General features: G+C 48.1%; 5 protein-coding genes across 5 annotated transcripts; 3 read left to right on the top strand and 2 right to left on the bottom strand.

The window, feature by feature from the left end:
• Positions 1–100: 100 nt before the first annotated feature.
• Positions 101–2,044, bottom strand: N7511_002426 (class I adenylate-forming enzyme family protein; the record flags this gene model as incomplete). Its single annotated transcript, XM_057124851.1, has 5 exons — positions 101–546; positions 603–724; positions 780–874; positions 937–1,658; positions 1,732–2,044. The coding sequence occupies 5 exons, from the start codon at positions 2,042–2,044 to the stop codon at positions 101–103; spliced, it is 1,698 nt and encodes a 565-aa protein (XP_056987010.1).
• Positions 2,045–2,530: 486 nt separating this feature from the next.
• N7511_002425 (MFS general substrate transporter) lies at positions 2,531–4,107 on the bottom strand (the record flags this gene model as incomplete). The annotated part of the gene is made up of 2 exons (XM_057124850.1): positions 2,531–3,752; positions 3,794–4,107. 2 exons carry the CDS (start codon positions 4,105–4,107, stop codon positions 2,531–2,533), a joined length of 1,536 nt encoding a protein of 511 aa, XP_056987009.1.
• Positions 4,108–5,762: 1,655 nt separating this feature from the next.
• Positions 5,763–6,951, top strand: N7511_002424 (uncharacterized protein; the record flags this gene model as incomplete). Its single annotated transcript, XM_057124849.1, has 4 exons — positions 5,763–6,024; positions 6,152–6,435; positions 6,490–6,718; positions 6,776–6,951. 4 exons carry the CDS (start codon positions 5,763–5,765, stop codon positions 6,949–6,951), a joined length of 951 nt encoding a protein of 316 aa, XP_056987008.1.
• Positions 6,952–8,173: 1,222 nt separating this feature from the next.
• On the top strand, positions 8,174–8,872 carry N7511_002423 (HAD family hydrolase; the record flags this gene model as incomplete). The annotated part of the gene is made up of 1 exon (XM_057124848.1): positions 8,174–8,872. One exon carries the CDS (start codon positions 8,174–8,176, stop codon positions 8,870–8,872), a length of 699 nt encoding a protein of 232 aa, XP_056987007.1.
• Positions 8,873–11,074: 2,202 nt separating this feature from the next.
• Positions 11,075–13,464, top strand: N7511_002422 (beta-glucosidase; the record flags this gene model as incomplete). Its single annotated transcript, XM_057124847.1, has 4 exons — positions 11,075–11,596; positions 11,649–12,365; positions 12,423–12,577; positions 12,633–13,464. The coding sequence occupies 4 exons, from the start codon at positions 11,075–11,077 to the stop codon at positions 13,462–13,464; spliced, it is 2,226 nt and encodes a 741-aa protein (XP_056987006.1).
• Positions 13,465–14,616: the final 1,152 nt, after the last annotated feature.

Genomic DNA, 14,616 nt, shown 5'->3' with positions numbered 1-14,616 from the left:
TTGTATTGCCCGTCCCCATGAACTTGAACTAGATCAAAGAACGGAAACACTGCTTTCTATAGCCCCAAAAGAACACAAAATCTCAGGCATTGGATGGTCCTCATGTCATCGGTGCCCCAGCCCAATCCCACGCCTGTTTCATACTTTCCTTACAAACCGACGGTCGTGCCAGCCACACCTGGACCGCCGCCGGACAGCGTCCATCATCGTCCATGGGAAAGAACTGTTTCACAGCATCCCTGCGGATAATCTTTCCCGATACGGTGCGCGGAACTGTCTCCTCGTCCTGCAATAACCGCAGGGCAGTGGGCAACATGAATGCAGGTATCTTGTCAGCCACCATTTGTTCGTGCAAATGTGGCAGATCAAATGAGGCCGCCCGATGATCAATATCGGCATTTTTTACGGGTCGTATTAGAGCTGCAGCGCGGTATCCGCAGTGTTGATCTGGCATGGCCAGGATGTAGCCTTCCCTCACATCCGGAAGATCGTTGATCTTCTGTTCGAGGGTAGGAATGGGGATCTTGTAGCCGTAATATTTTATAACTGGGAGTGCATAGTTAGTATCATAGATCTTTTCTCTTGGGCTGCTAGTCACATACAATCTGTTGAGGCTCGGCCATGGAAGAAGTAGTCGGTGTCTTCTCGCGAGACCAGATCACCCGTTCGGTAGAACCCATCATCTGTAAATGCGGCTTTTGTAGTGGCGGGATCATTAAGATAGCTTTGATCTAGGTCAGTCGGCGGATTGGTATAGCAAAGTCGGCGAAAGTACGTACTGCGAGAATACTGCTGGACTTTTGATCAGCAGCTCCCCATGATCCCCTTCAGAAAGCTTGATTGTGATTCCCGATACTGGATGTCCCAGGCAATTCTAGAATATCCGGATCCAGTCAACTCCATATTTCCCAGAGGACAAAATTTGTATAAGCTCACATTTCGATCGGCACTCGACTCATTCCCCGTGACGAGACATATTTTCCCCAGCTCCGTCGCACCGTAGCACAACTTTAACGGTTTCCCTAGGTCGTTCCAAAACCGCAGTCTCGACGCGGGCAGTGTTCCACCAGTTAGCATAGCAGTACGCAGACCACGCAGACCACACAGATACTCCTCTCGCTGGGCGTCTGGTAGGTGGTCAAGGTTCTGTTGAAAATAATCCATCAAACCCTGCCAAACTGGAATCACGGCAGCTAGAAATACGACGCCGCCTTTTCGTAGACGTTCCCACAAAACACCAGGGTCTGGAGAAATGATCTCGATGCGACGTGCGTGTAGTGTTTGTTTGATGAGTCTCACGGCACCAACGGTCCACAAGGAAATGCAGTTGAGATATATCCCGCTCCGCAACGGCGTGTAGGGTAGGGCCAGGAGGTGACGCGTATGGACGACACCCTTAGGAGGTCCCACAGTGCCAGATGTGAAGATGAGCATGCTAGGCCGCTCGGGCGCAATAATAATGGTCTCGTCGATGGAGGCTGCAATGCATTGTTGAGGGCCATCAATGGAGATTGACCTGACATGAACGGTCTGTTGTTGGCTTACAGCGTATTGTTGGATGGCAGTGGCATGGTCGAGCACCCTCGATCCGGCCATCATCACAACGGACTGGCACTGTTTCATTAAAAATGATGCTTCTTCTGGGAGAATACACGGGGCTGCTTCAATTAATACTGTGGTTTTATACCTCGGAGCAGTAGCAAGGACAGACGGAAAGGAGAAAAGACTCACACAAGGGAACAACTGCTCCCCCCAACATGAGCACTGCAAAAGCCGCCACTATATATTCATAGTTTCCCTGATTTAGTATACAGATGAACGGATGTTCTTCATGGATAATGCCTCGTTCGTTGACGAGGGCTTTGGGCAGCTGGTTGAGGAGTCCCTGTCGTGTGAGAAAAACATCCTGTAGGAACTGGTCGTGGCTTGCTTCAATTCCACAGGAAGGATCTTGGAAGAAGATATCCTTGGGGGATGTCTCTCTGCAGTGTTGCAGCAATACTCGAAAATGCGGCTCATCAGGGAAAGATAGAGTGGCGGTCATTGTAAGTGATGTCTCTGGGAGAAGGATGGTCAATTAGTTGAAAATACAGCAAGCTGACTGTCGAAAGGTCGGATCAATATAAGATATCTGCTCTCAATGAACTATTTTATCGTGTTGTTGTACGGGTAGATCGATGCCTCATGTTATCCAGCGTCCTGCAGTGTTCCACTAACTATTGGCCGCCATGATAAATTCTATCAGTCGCCTCGATGTATCAACTTTGAGGTTTCTGCACATTCTGTCAAAAGAAAATGCCATTTTTAGATAAGATAGGCCGCAGAAGAATCTTACTCCCTTGCCGAGATGTCGCTCAAATTCAAATACCGTGTGAGTACCACGACGAAATCTCTCAACCCTATCAGTCCGGAGCCGGAGCGGACGATATTGAGCTGTTGAAAAGGAACTTATATGTTGGCGTAGACAATTTTTGTTTAGGTGCTGGGAATAATATAAATTCACGTCAACTCATTCGTCTCCCGAGGTAAGTCATTTCTTCCTGTAGCTGTTTCGTAGACGATGTCCATAATAATACAACACCCATAGCACCCCCGAAACCACCAGATATATTCCAGCCACAACCGTTCCCATCCAGCCAATGCCAATCGTTTTGATCCCGGGGATAATGGCCGCCACTGCACCAGCACCGCACAAAAATCGAACCATGTTGGCTGCCGCCAGCGCCATCGCTGGCCGACGTCGATGCATTCCTAATAGCATTGCAGTAAGTCCAACACTCGCCCCCGTGATAGCATTGCCTGCGAAAAATAGAATCACCAAGGGTCCAGCCACATGCACCTTCCGCTCCATCAGCCAACCATATACCATCATCCAAGCACAGCCCAGGTAGACTAGCGGGATTATGATTTCTAGCCGAGCACGCTCAAAGGGAAAATCCTGGGGAAGGTAATCCGTGGCCTGCACCCCGACACGGCGACGATATCGCTGCATGTTTTTGGTCGTTAGAGGGTTGACTATCCAGCGTGCGGCAAATCCACCAACGGCGTATGGTACGTAAACGAGCCCAACCTGCCAAGGCTGGAAGCCATAGTGGCGCTCAAAGAGCACCGGGATACTGGCAAAGATAGCCATGGTGCCGCAGAAGAGGACGGCCTGGAATGCCACTACCAGGCCTGTCTGCCAGCGGCCGAGGAGTCGGATCGTATCGAGGATTCCCCGCCCAAGGGTCGATGGGGGTTGAGGGCGCGATGCTTGACAGGTCTTCAGCGGATGCAGCCAATCAACTAGAGCTCGGTTCCATGGCTGGGAGGGCACGCTCCCATTGCGGACTAAGGCGCGGCACGATTCACGCAGGAATACTAGGACGAGAAGAAGCATGACCCCGGCAAATATGGCTAGGAACCAAAACACACTTCGCCACCCGAGAAACTGTGCAAGGAGACCACCCGTGACTGGGCCGAGCAAGCTGGCCATGGTATAGCCGGAGGAAGTGTATATGCGGTACTTCCCGCGCTCATCACGGGTGATGATATCCGTCATTGCGGCGATACCCACGACGGAAAGACTGCTACTGCCAAAGCTCTGCAGGCAGCGCAGTGCCATCAGTGCGGTGTAGCTTGTCTGCGACGCGAGGCCGATATTGGCCCCCAAAGACGCTGTCAGGCATATTATGAAGACCGGTCGACGTCCACGTTGGTCTGAAAAACTCGCCGTTAACAGGGGAAAGAGAGCTTGCATAATCTGCGGGGTGCTTGTTAGTAGGCTGGCCTTCTTATGATGTAAGGGATAGACCGGGGAATTACCATATACACCGTGATGGTCAAGCTCATTTGGCTGGGAGAAACGTGTAGATCTCGCGACAGACTGCCCAGGATGGGAAAGTAAATGCTCATCGGTGCCGGACCCAAGAATGTCATGGTGGTGATAATAATAATAGACAGTACTTTTTCGGGCCCTGATAATATGGATGGTGATGGTGATTCCAGAACATCTTGGCCTTCCATACCTTGTTCCCTGATCAAAGACCCCTGGTCCATGAATGGACCCTGTTCTTTATCATCATTGACATTCTTAGGCTGGGTAATATCGGGGTGAGATGGACTCATGATTTCGGATATCTAAAGAACCAGAGTCGATGATTCTCACGGGATATAATAAATCTGTCGGCCTCGTCATGGACATCTTTCAGGAGACCTAAAAATAATAACTTCCGTGGGGGAAGTAGGGGGGTTTTCATCCCTTTTCACATTCATAACTTAGATAACTTACTGCATACATAAAACTGCATACGTCACATTAGTATGGCCATGTTATTCAAATAGAAAATAGGAGACGGGAAAGGATGAACATAAGTATCTGCCGGAAATTGTACTCTGAGCTTACTGGAACCAGTACTAACCTAGAAGCGTTGGTTTAAAACGTCTGTATCCTCAGAAAAAGCATTATCATTGCATATTAGCTACAAATAGCAGCAGTATTGATCTTACAACTGGTTAGGGAGCAAACTTTTATTAGCATTTGGTATGTTTCAGCAGCAGTTGTTCAGATAGAGCGTCAATCATATAATTAGGTCTCTATTAAAAGGACCCCCATTCTTAGCATTTGGACCCGGTCAGCTCACGCTAAGCCTAAATAGGTCTTAGACAGTAATCACATTCCAATGCATTATTCGGTAAGATTGCATGAATTCTTGGCAATACTGATGGTCCGAGTATTGGCGGCCATGAACCTTCGGCGCCGGCGGCATCTCAGGGAGCTTCATCTACGGCCCAGGCTACGGCTCAGGGTAAGGGGACATATGGTCCGACCAGCTTAGGAAGCGTAGGAGAGCTCTCCAAGAGCTCTCTGAATAGCATCAGGACGCATTAGATGTCTCTTCATATAAGAAATATACGAGGATTTACCGCTTTCTCATACTTTGTTTCGAAATTTGCCAGAATAGCTGGATTCCTTCAAATTCACAGAGTTTTGAAAACCAGCCTCTATTTCCTAAGTAGGACTACTCCTTTGTAGAAATTGGTTAGTGGTAGGACCAAGTCCAGCTAGTGGTTCATGAGGAACAGCAGTGACTTAATTTAATGAGAGCTCTACGTAGTAAACGGAAGTGCCCAAGGTTCATGGCCGCCAATACTCGGACCATCAGTATTGCCAAGAATTCATGCAATCTTACCGAATAATGCATTGGAAATGTAATTACTGTCTAAGACCTATTTAGGCTTAACGTGCGCTGCCGGGGTCCAAATGCTAAGAATGGGGGTCCTTTTAATAAAGACCTATAATTAAGCTAGTACAGGGCGACAGTAGAAGGTCAGATCAGTTTGAAGAACACGCTAGGACTAATGTAGCTAGGTTACGATCTAGTGTTCTATGTTGTTGATTCTCTTAGAAAACCATTCCACAGATATGACCAATTTTGAGGTACCCTAAATACTACGGTCAGAAATCTCGTCGAGGCTTTCGATTTAAGTTTACTCTTAAAGGAATGATCCCCGCTTCCCGAGGTCAGATGACACACACTGAGTAAGGCTGACGAAAGCAGACCCTGGAAGAGCCACAATGGTCTTTGTAGTCCGACCTTCGGCCTGAAAAGTCTGGCAGCAAAGTGCCAAGCTTTAGGGATTACTTGCTGACAGCCATGACATCTTGATTCAATTTTCTGGTGCTCGAACCCCTGAAGTGCACGGAATTGATCTGCATGTTCAACTTAAGATCCCTGCACTGACATTGAATTGTGAAACTGAGGTAGTTCAAATCCCGACAGATGCCATCCATGCTCCCTCACGCCAAGTTCTGGAGGCGCGATGGTGATGCTGCGGCGTTGCCTTCGCCAGCAAGCGTCATTCCGTTCGCCGGACGCCTTGGTGCCAATCAAGAATTCTCACTGGACAAAACCAATTGCACACAGGCAGAATTATTGCAGAAGTTTCCTGATGCTGCGCCATGGATCCCATGGAAGGATGCCCTATCTATTCGAACCATTCTGGAGCCAGAATTATGGAAGGCCGCTGTTATAGAAGCATTTGGTTCGTGAAACTTAGGAAACATGCAGGTGACATGGAATTTAACAGCATTAGGAACATGTTTCTTGGTTTACTTGAGCATCTTCGTAGCTATCGGTCTAGGTGACCTAGTGAAGTACATTCTTCCTAGACCCCATGTTGACACGTGACGCTAATGATGACCTGCGAAGCACGTTTGCGACTGGAGCACTTGTGCCTAGTCTACTCGCCGGAGTTTCAGCGATCCTTATCCTTCCGCTGTTCATCTTCGCTACAGGTCCAGTTTCCGGAGCTCACCTCAATCCTTGCATCACCATCGCTACATTCTTTGCGCGTCTTACGAGCTTACCGCGATGTATTCTATATGTCGGGTTCCAGACGTTTGGAGGAGCTATGGCAGGTTTGCTGCTGAGAGCGAGCTTTGACACGAGATCTGTAACTTGTCCCCCTTTCCTTTATCCGCAAAGATATACTAACCCATCTTTACAGTTCACGGTGCCGGGCTGCAATATTGATCCGACAAAAGTCTCGGCAGGCAGCGCTTTTGCCATGGAATTTGTCACATACTTCGCTTTCATCTTCCTCTGTTTCGGTGTTGGTCTTGACCCTCGACAGCGCTCTGTATTTGGGCCAGCTTTGGGTCCTGTCTTTATAGGCATTGTTCTAGGAACTTGCACTTTTCTCACGGGCTTTAGTCGTCCGGGATACTCTGGATTTTGTAGGTTTTCAATAAGCCATATCCCGCAAGTCTTGAAATATTTACTAACTTCAACAGCGGGAAACCCTGCGCGGTGCTTTGCGGCAATGGTCGGCTCACACTTTGCTCCGTATCATTGGGTACATTGGGTCGCCCCTATAACTGCCGCTTTCCTCCACGGGGTACTATACATGTGCATCCCACCTTATTCTCGCGAGAGATATTTACAGACAAGCGCCGAAAACTCATCATGAATGCCTGAAGCTAGCCATTCTGCTAGGGGCTCAGGGCGTCTGTCTGTTAGCAGACTATGGCTGCTCACAATGAACCACAAAAGTCGGCTTGATTTTACTTCACTCTCAAATAGTAGGAGAGGAAATTCTGGACTTTTCTACGTGGTAAGGGTCTTATGTATATTTATCGACGGATCTGCACCTTTTTGAAGGAAAAAGGTCAATTCGTCCATCGACCTGGAAGCATAAAAATGATATAAAGTCACACTGACAGTGACCCAAATAGATAGACCGGTTGTACTTGAACTTACTATACTTTGTGATATTTATTGGTTAATGCTTCAAAAATTATGCAATAACAAATTTTGCCCATGTTTCAATTTTTCCGTAGACAATATTCTTGATCATTGCAATGAGTCTGAACACTTGAAGAAAGCTGTGAAACAAATCAGCGGCCCCTTTTCAGGACTTCACCGGGCCATATGATCTAGGTTTCCTGTATAGCGCTCCAACCCGCCTAAATTCCACGTATCGATTTCTAAATACACTTGCCTTGTTCCAATTCCGGCCAAAATATTAATTAGTGTTTTTTGCTATCTTCTAGAACCCAGGTTCCGCTAGTGACTGAATATGGGTTGGCGTTTCCCAAACAATAGCCGCCGCTTATCTCCGTAGATTTGCAGGCGTTGCAAGAAATCTTGGAGCTAGTCCAAAATGACTCGGATAATAGGGATAGTGCGAGGTCCTGGTAATTTTAATGCTGGGCTAGAATTTCCGTACTACTGACTATGGCTGGCTCGCCGCATCGAAACAAAACCGCTCTAACAGCTTCCCATATTCCATTTTTGTTCGTAATTGGCGACGCTTTGCAGGCGACCGAGAGATCATTTCGTGTGCCGTTATCACAGCCAATGGTCAAATATGGGCTCTCGGCAATGCTGCGCGATCATTTTTGGCCCCTTTAACAATCAATTATATTCTGAGTACCCCGGGTTGTGCTACGAAACTTACTTTCTTGCCATTGTCCTAATAACATCGGTGGCATCGAAGCGAGTTAATTCGCAGTTTCAGGGTAACATAGAATCCGGTGGCTGCATTAGCCAGTTGACTTAACATTCAGGATCGGGGGCCACAGACTTGGGTTAAATCAAGGAAATCGAGTCAATCAAAGCGGATCATTTGCTACTGCTCCCTTTATCTCCCAACTTGCAGTCAACTATCTTCGACTTTCACATCCCTCAATATGATATCCCTTGCTATCTTCGACTTCGACGGTACTCTCTTCGATACACATGAATCGATTTCCAAAACTATTAAACTCACCTTCGACGCCCTCCTTCCTAATCAGACCCCACCAGAAGATGAGATCTACCGGCTAATCGCCAGTGGTGCCGGTTTGGCCGACACCTTCAAAGCCCTACATCCCTCGCCCGCCCAATTCATGCCAACCGACGAAGAGGAGTGGATCGAAAAATATCGCTCCCTATACTCAACTTACGGCCAATCACAGATCAAGGCCTTTCCAGGCGCCAAAGACCTTTTGACCGAGCTGAACGCCCGCAAGGTCCCTATCGCTATCGTGAGCAACAAGGGGGTCGCGGCCGTGAAAACCGCTCTGGAACGGAATGGTCTCGCTGGCTGTGTGCCCGAAGATTTAATCATTGGCGACAAGACCCCTGGAGCCAAGCGCAAACCAGATCCTGCCAGCTTCGTGGATGTTCTGGCCCCCATCTTGCGGGGAAGATACGGGGCGGGGCAGATTGAGCCGGGCACTGTGCTAGTCGTCGGTGATACGGTGGCAGATATTCAATTTGCAAGGAATATCGGGAGTAAAGTCTGCTGGTGTCGGTATGGTTATGGTAATCAGGAGGCTTGCCAGGACTTGAAGGCGGATTTCGTGGTCAATTCATTGATGGAAGTTGTCGACATTGCTAAGGCATGATTCACTTGTTGCTTCTAGCATTGATTATTTAAACACGAAAATAGGACATCCCAGATATCTCAACGTCGTAAGATCTACAGAAATGCCATAGCCTCCATTTAGCCAGGGCTCAAAGGCACCCGGGTACCAACAAGGTCAAAATTCTTAGCTACCGTTCTGAGTCGGTTATAACATACAAACACCAAACAATATATAACACGACACGCACAGAATTACTAAATGACTAAAATGAGAACAGTGCAATTTTAAATTCTGTCATAGAAGCTAAAAATTAACATTCGCTTAACCCAGGACCCTCTGTCGTCTGTCCTTGAAGAAGTAAGTGCTGCTTCAGATAGAACATCGCAGTAAAATGACTTAGATTTGCAACCATCCTGTAAAATGTATAGAAGCTTGATAGGCATATATTGTAAATCGATCTATCATTTGACCTTGAGACCCCGATGTAGGCCCTGACCAGCATCAAAAATTTCCTCCAAATATATAGCCGTGAAGTGTCGGAGCTCAAAGCATTTATAGGTGTAACCAAATTAGCAAAATGAGGAGAGAGCAAAATATCTAATACTTCCCTCCTCGAAGACTTGATTCGACCAAGCAGGAAACAATCTGTCAATAGAATAGAACAAAACAGAGGAAACATATCCGCCTTTTCCCCTTCAAGAGGTTCATTCATTTTAACCTTGGGAAACCATAAACGCGCAAATGAGAAAGAAACCAAGTTTTTGAGGAACGAGCAGGAATCCATTCTAAGAGTTAATCCGCGGACGAATAAAATGCACGCGCACCAATCCAAACCTGAGTTACTAAACTTTCAAACTTTCATAGTTCTTTCTCCACCGACAGCCCGCCCCAGTGAAGAAAAAGTCCCTGAAGTGAGTGGATGAGGTTCACTTAGCTCTGGTTGAGACCGCCGACGCGAGATTTGCCTGTGGGAAGTATTCTTTCGACCATGTTATTGGAGAAAATTTCTCGTTGAGCGTATAGTTCAGAGAAAAGGTGGTCAAAGTTGGGAGGGATGTCAATGCTCAGGCAGTGTATCAAACTTCCTTCAAGATTCAAGATTTGATATCTGCCATATTTACAAATTTCATAAACGACGGAACCAGGCCATCTATAGAAGAATCAGTGTTGCCTAAGGAGGAGTCTTGGTGGTCTGCTGAGGTGGTCTACCACAAGTTCTGCACGGTAAATCGAGTATCAGGAAATCTTCGGCATTTGAAGTCAGTAAGCCTTTCGATTCAATATTTAGCCTATTGATGCTGATCCAATAGTCTCACCGGCAAGTTTTTGAGTTTTCTTTCGGCTATAGAAGGGTCCATTCAGATAGAGTTGCAAAGAGATATATTGCTGCTAGTAGAGATTGCTCCAGTAAGTCATTTCCACTTAAGCGTGTCTGTTCGTTTTTGATAAATTGAGCAACTTGCAACCTACAAGTTACGCAATTTCTATGAACAACTCGCAAATCCATTTAAGAAATAGCTCCCGTCTCGGCATCCCGGATATATAAACCTGTTGAATAGTTAAGCCAAGAGTGACGAAAGTATACAAATTGAAAATAATAAATTGCAGGAACAGAAAAGGTGTCGCGCATGACATTTCAGGCGGGGGCACACATGGCAGGAGATGGGACCCTGATGCTTCAAGAAGCCACTCAACGCACTCTGATCAAGGCCAATCGGGAAATGGACGGAACGCCAAGCTACGCGGAGTGTCGGCGATTTCCCCAGGAATCAGCACAATGCGGGGTACAAGCCGTTCAGGGTTGCAGCATCGGACGGCAAAAGCAGACATTGTCTGACGCTAAATTGCGTAGCCCAACTCACTTGAGTATTCCACATTCCGAAGTTCCGCCAGCCAATTAACAGCCGGGTGCGACAAGGTCCGAGGCCGCCGGCGGGACAATTAGCCCTACTTCCTTGCATACCCCAGTGTAACGCAGCTGTCCAGGGGTGTCGCTGGCCATGCGGAGATCAATTTCCTCTTCCTGATTCAGTGCAGTGGCCGGCCCGTTTGCCCACTTCTATGTATTCAAATCAAGGCCGGCACTCAGCATGGCGCCCAGAACGCCATGGAGGACCAAGAGTGAGGGGGTTTGTAGGTCGAGGAATTTAAGCCCATTCTTGCGCGAAGGGTTTAAAAGGGCGAAGCCCGCGCCCTCAAACGGGGGATTCATCCAGCATATCTTCGACAGCGACGAGAGCCATGCAGTATCTCCTTTTCTCGGCGCTAGCTTTAAGCACTGGCGCCCATGCCTATGGTTCAGGTAGTGGCGGCTGGGATACAGCTTACTCAAGAGCCAGAACAGCCTTGAACAAGCTGAACCAGACCGAGAAAGTTGGGATTGTCACCGGTGTGACCTGGGAGGGAGGACCCTGTGTGGGCAACACCTATGCCCCTAGCTCAATCGACTATCCTTCTTTATGTCTTCAAGACTCGCCTTTGGGTATCCGTTTTGCCAACCCCGTGACAGCATTCCCGGCAGGGGTTAACGCAGGAGCAACATGGGACCGTAGTCTTCTATATGCACGCGGTGCTGCAATGGGCCAAGAGGCAAAGGGTCTCGGTGTTCATGTGCAACTAGGACCAGTAGCTGGACCTCTGGGGAAGAATCCCACTGGTGGGCGAAATTGGGAAGGATTCTCGGTTGACCCGTATCTCAGTGGTGTAGCCATGGAAGAAACAATCCAGGGCATGCAGACCTCAGGTGTTCAGGCTTGTGCCAAGGTGAATAGTTTTCTACTTCGTTCTATTGATTCTGCTCTGACATTCTGAATAGCACTGGCTTGGAAACGAACAGGAGCATAACCGCGATACCATCAGCTCCAATATTGGAGATCGCGCCGCACACGAGTTGTACGTGTGGCCATTTATGAATGCCGTCAAAGCCAATGTTGCGTCGGTGATGTGCTCTTACAATAAGGTCAATGAGACCTGGGCTTGCGAGAGTGATGCCATTTTGAATAAACTCATGAAGACGGAACTTGGATTCCCAGGATACGTTGTCAGCGACTGGAATGCGCAGCACACTACTGCCAACAGTGCCTTGGCCGGTCTTGATATGACCATGCCAGGCAGTGACTTCAATTCTCCACCTGGTAGCATCTTTTGGGGATCAAACCTCGCCAAAGCTGTGGCCGACGGCTCAGTCCCACAGTCTCGCCTTGACAACATGGTCACTCGTATTCTCGCCGCTTGGTATCTTCTTCGCCAGGACCAAGGCTATCCCGAGGTCTCGTTCAGCTCTTGGGATGGTGGCAAGGCGACAGTTGATGTGACTGCCGATCATGCCAGTGTCGTCCGCACTGTTGCCCGGGACTCTATTGTTCTGCTGAAGAATACTGGAAATGCTTTACCGCTTCGACGACCTAAGAGCCTTGCTATCATTGGAGAGGATGCTGCTGTTAACCCTGATGGACCGAACGCATGCAGTGACCATGGCTGCGACAACGGCACGTTGGCTATGGGGTGGGGTAGTGGCACTGCTCAGTTCCCTGTATGTTTCAAGGCATCTGAACGCTAGTCCTCTGAGTTACTAACAATGCTGATCTAGTATCTCGTTGCGCCTCTCGATGCAATTCAAGTTCAAGCCAAGAAGGACGGCACGAAGATTATTCAGAGTGCGACTGATAGTACTACTGATGCTTCCGCTGCTGCCGCTGCCGCCGAGACTGCCGTAGTGTTCATCAACTCCGACTCCGGTGAAGGGTAAGCTATATCTGATGCCTTCCCATTGATAGTATTGTGTTAACATTCCATACAGTTATATTACAGTGGAAGGCAATGCTGGAGACAGAAACAACCTTGACCCTTGGCACAACGGGAACGAACTTGTCAAGGCTGTCGCAGCTGTCAACAAGCATGTAATCGTCGTTGTCCACAGCGTGGGTGCAGTCACCCTCGAGACAATCCTGGCACTGCCATCTGTGAAAGCAATTGTCTGGGCAGGACTTCCGGGTCAAGAAAGCGGAAATGCTCTTGTCGACGTGCTGTACGGAGCTGTCTCCCCAAGTGGCAAGCTTCCTTACACTATCGCGAAAGCAGCCGAAGATTACGGCACAACCTGGACCAACTCAGAGGTTGACGACTTTACCGAGGGTTTATTCATTGACTACCGCCATTTCGACCAAAATGGAATTACCCCTCGCTACGAGTTTGGATACGGCTTGTCTTATACAGAGTTCGCCTACAACGGCATTGCCGTTGATGTATTTGCCAGAGCGGGACCGTCAACCGGCAAAGTCGTCCCCGGCGGCCCAGCAGATCTTTTCGAATCTGTTGGATCAATTTCTACAACTATCCGCAACACAGGTAAGGTAGCCGGTGCAGAAGTTGCTCAGCTTTACATTGGTCTCCCGAACTCTGTGCCGGGTACTCCTCCCAAGCAGCTTCGTGGTTTCCAGAAGCTGTGGCTTAATCCCAGACAATCGAGCAGAGCTACTTTCGAGCTTACCCGACGTGATCTAAGCTACTGGGATGTGGCGAGCCAGAAATGGGTTGTCCCTACTGGCACTTTCCGTGTTTACGTTGGAAGCTCCAGTCGTGATATCCGCCAGCATGGTTCATTCACTGTTGGCCGTTCATGGGGCAACTAAGAGACGAAATGGGGTTGGTTGATCTGTACATACTATTATGGCCGGGTTTTGTGTGGCTTATATAGGACTAGATGAGGCTCGAAGAGCCTAATCATTCTACAGGTGTAGAAATTTCATGAAGAATTTATCTGAGTGAATTTATCTTTTACAATAACTTATTGAGGCTAAACATAAAGAACGGCACTTATTTTTGGACAAAGAAATGGCTATCATATCATAAACCATTGTTTATTGGCACTGCAGACACAAAGAAACCCATCTTTCCTATGCCGTGGTGCCCGTTGATTCTTTTTTCATATTAACGGCATAGCCTAGAATCGATGATACAACGTCATGCTGAAAAAACATAAATATCTCCAAGGGACCTGTCTTGCGCGTTCTCCCAGGGAAAATGTTTCGATTCTCTGATACCATTCATCACAAAATTTCTGCAAAAACCCGATCTGAATACGGATAGACATGGCCTGGTGGGATAGTTTACAGCCAGGCTGGACAGAAAAAGTGGTCCTAACCTACGAAGAAAAGTGTGAAGACTTCCTACAAACTCTCGATGCACAACTGCTTTCCCGAGCTTGGTGCCCAAAATCCCCTGGTACTCAGGCGTACCATGCAGCCACAGCCGGGGGCTTTCCACCGCGACATTTTCCGGATTATTCCACATATTCCAATCTTTCTCGCCTCGTGCATGATAGAGAAAGTCCAATACAGATTCCTTGGTCTCGAGATTGACAACATTTATAGTATAGACGTATCTCAGAGTATCGATCGTGTGATACTGTTCGTACTGTGCTCGGGCAATTTGAGACCAGAAGAAACTATCCAGTCTCAGAATGTTCTCGGCAAAGATAACGCCCGGTCCCGTGCAGTTCACATAGCTGTTTTGTCCGGGACCCCTCAGTGGATGGAGTCCGACTTTGGTCCAGCTCATCGAGCCGTAGTCTCGTGTTGCCTGCGAGAGTCCAACGCGCCGAAGATCATCTAAAGCTCTGTAGGGTGGCCCGATCTCAGTGCGAACACTCACGTCCCAAGCATGAATTTCAGGCGCGTTCAGGATGTCAGCCACTGTCAAGGTTGACTGTTTTACAGGGCAGTTGGCTGCATTTGGTTCGTCGATCCATCTTTGCCTGTCTGCTCCTTCCTATTGAAGGCGAG

This window comes from Penicillium nucicola (genome assembly GCF_028828085.1).
Source record: "Penicillium nucicola strain IBT 29836 chromosome Unknown utg000002l, whole genome shotgun sequence".
NCBI classification, from domain to species: domain Eukaryota; kingdom Fungi; phylum Ascomycota; class Eurotiomycetes; order Eurotiales; family Aspergillaceae; genus Penicillium; species Penicillium nucicola.
This window is presented reverse-complemented; position numbering and strand designations above follow the sequence as displayed.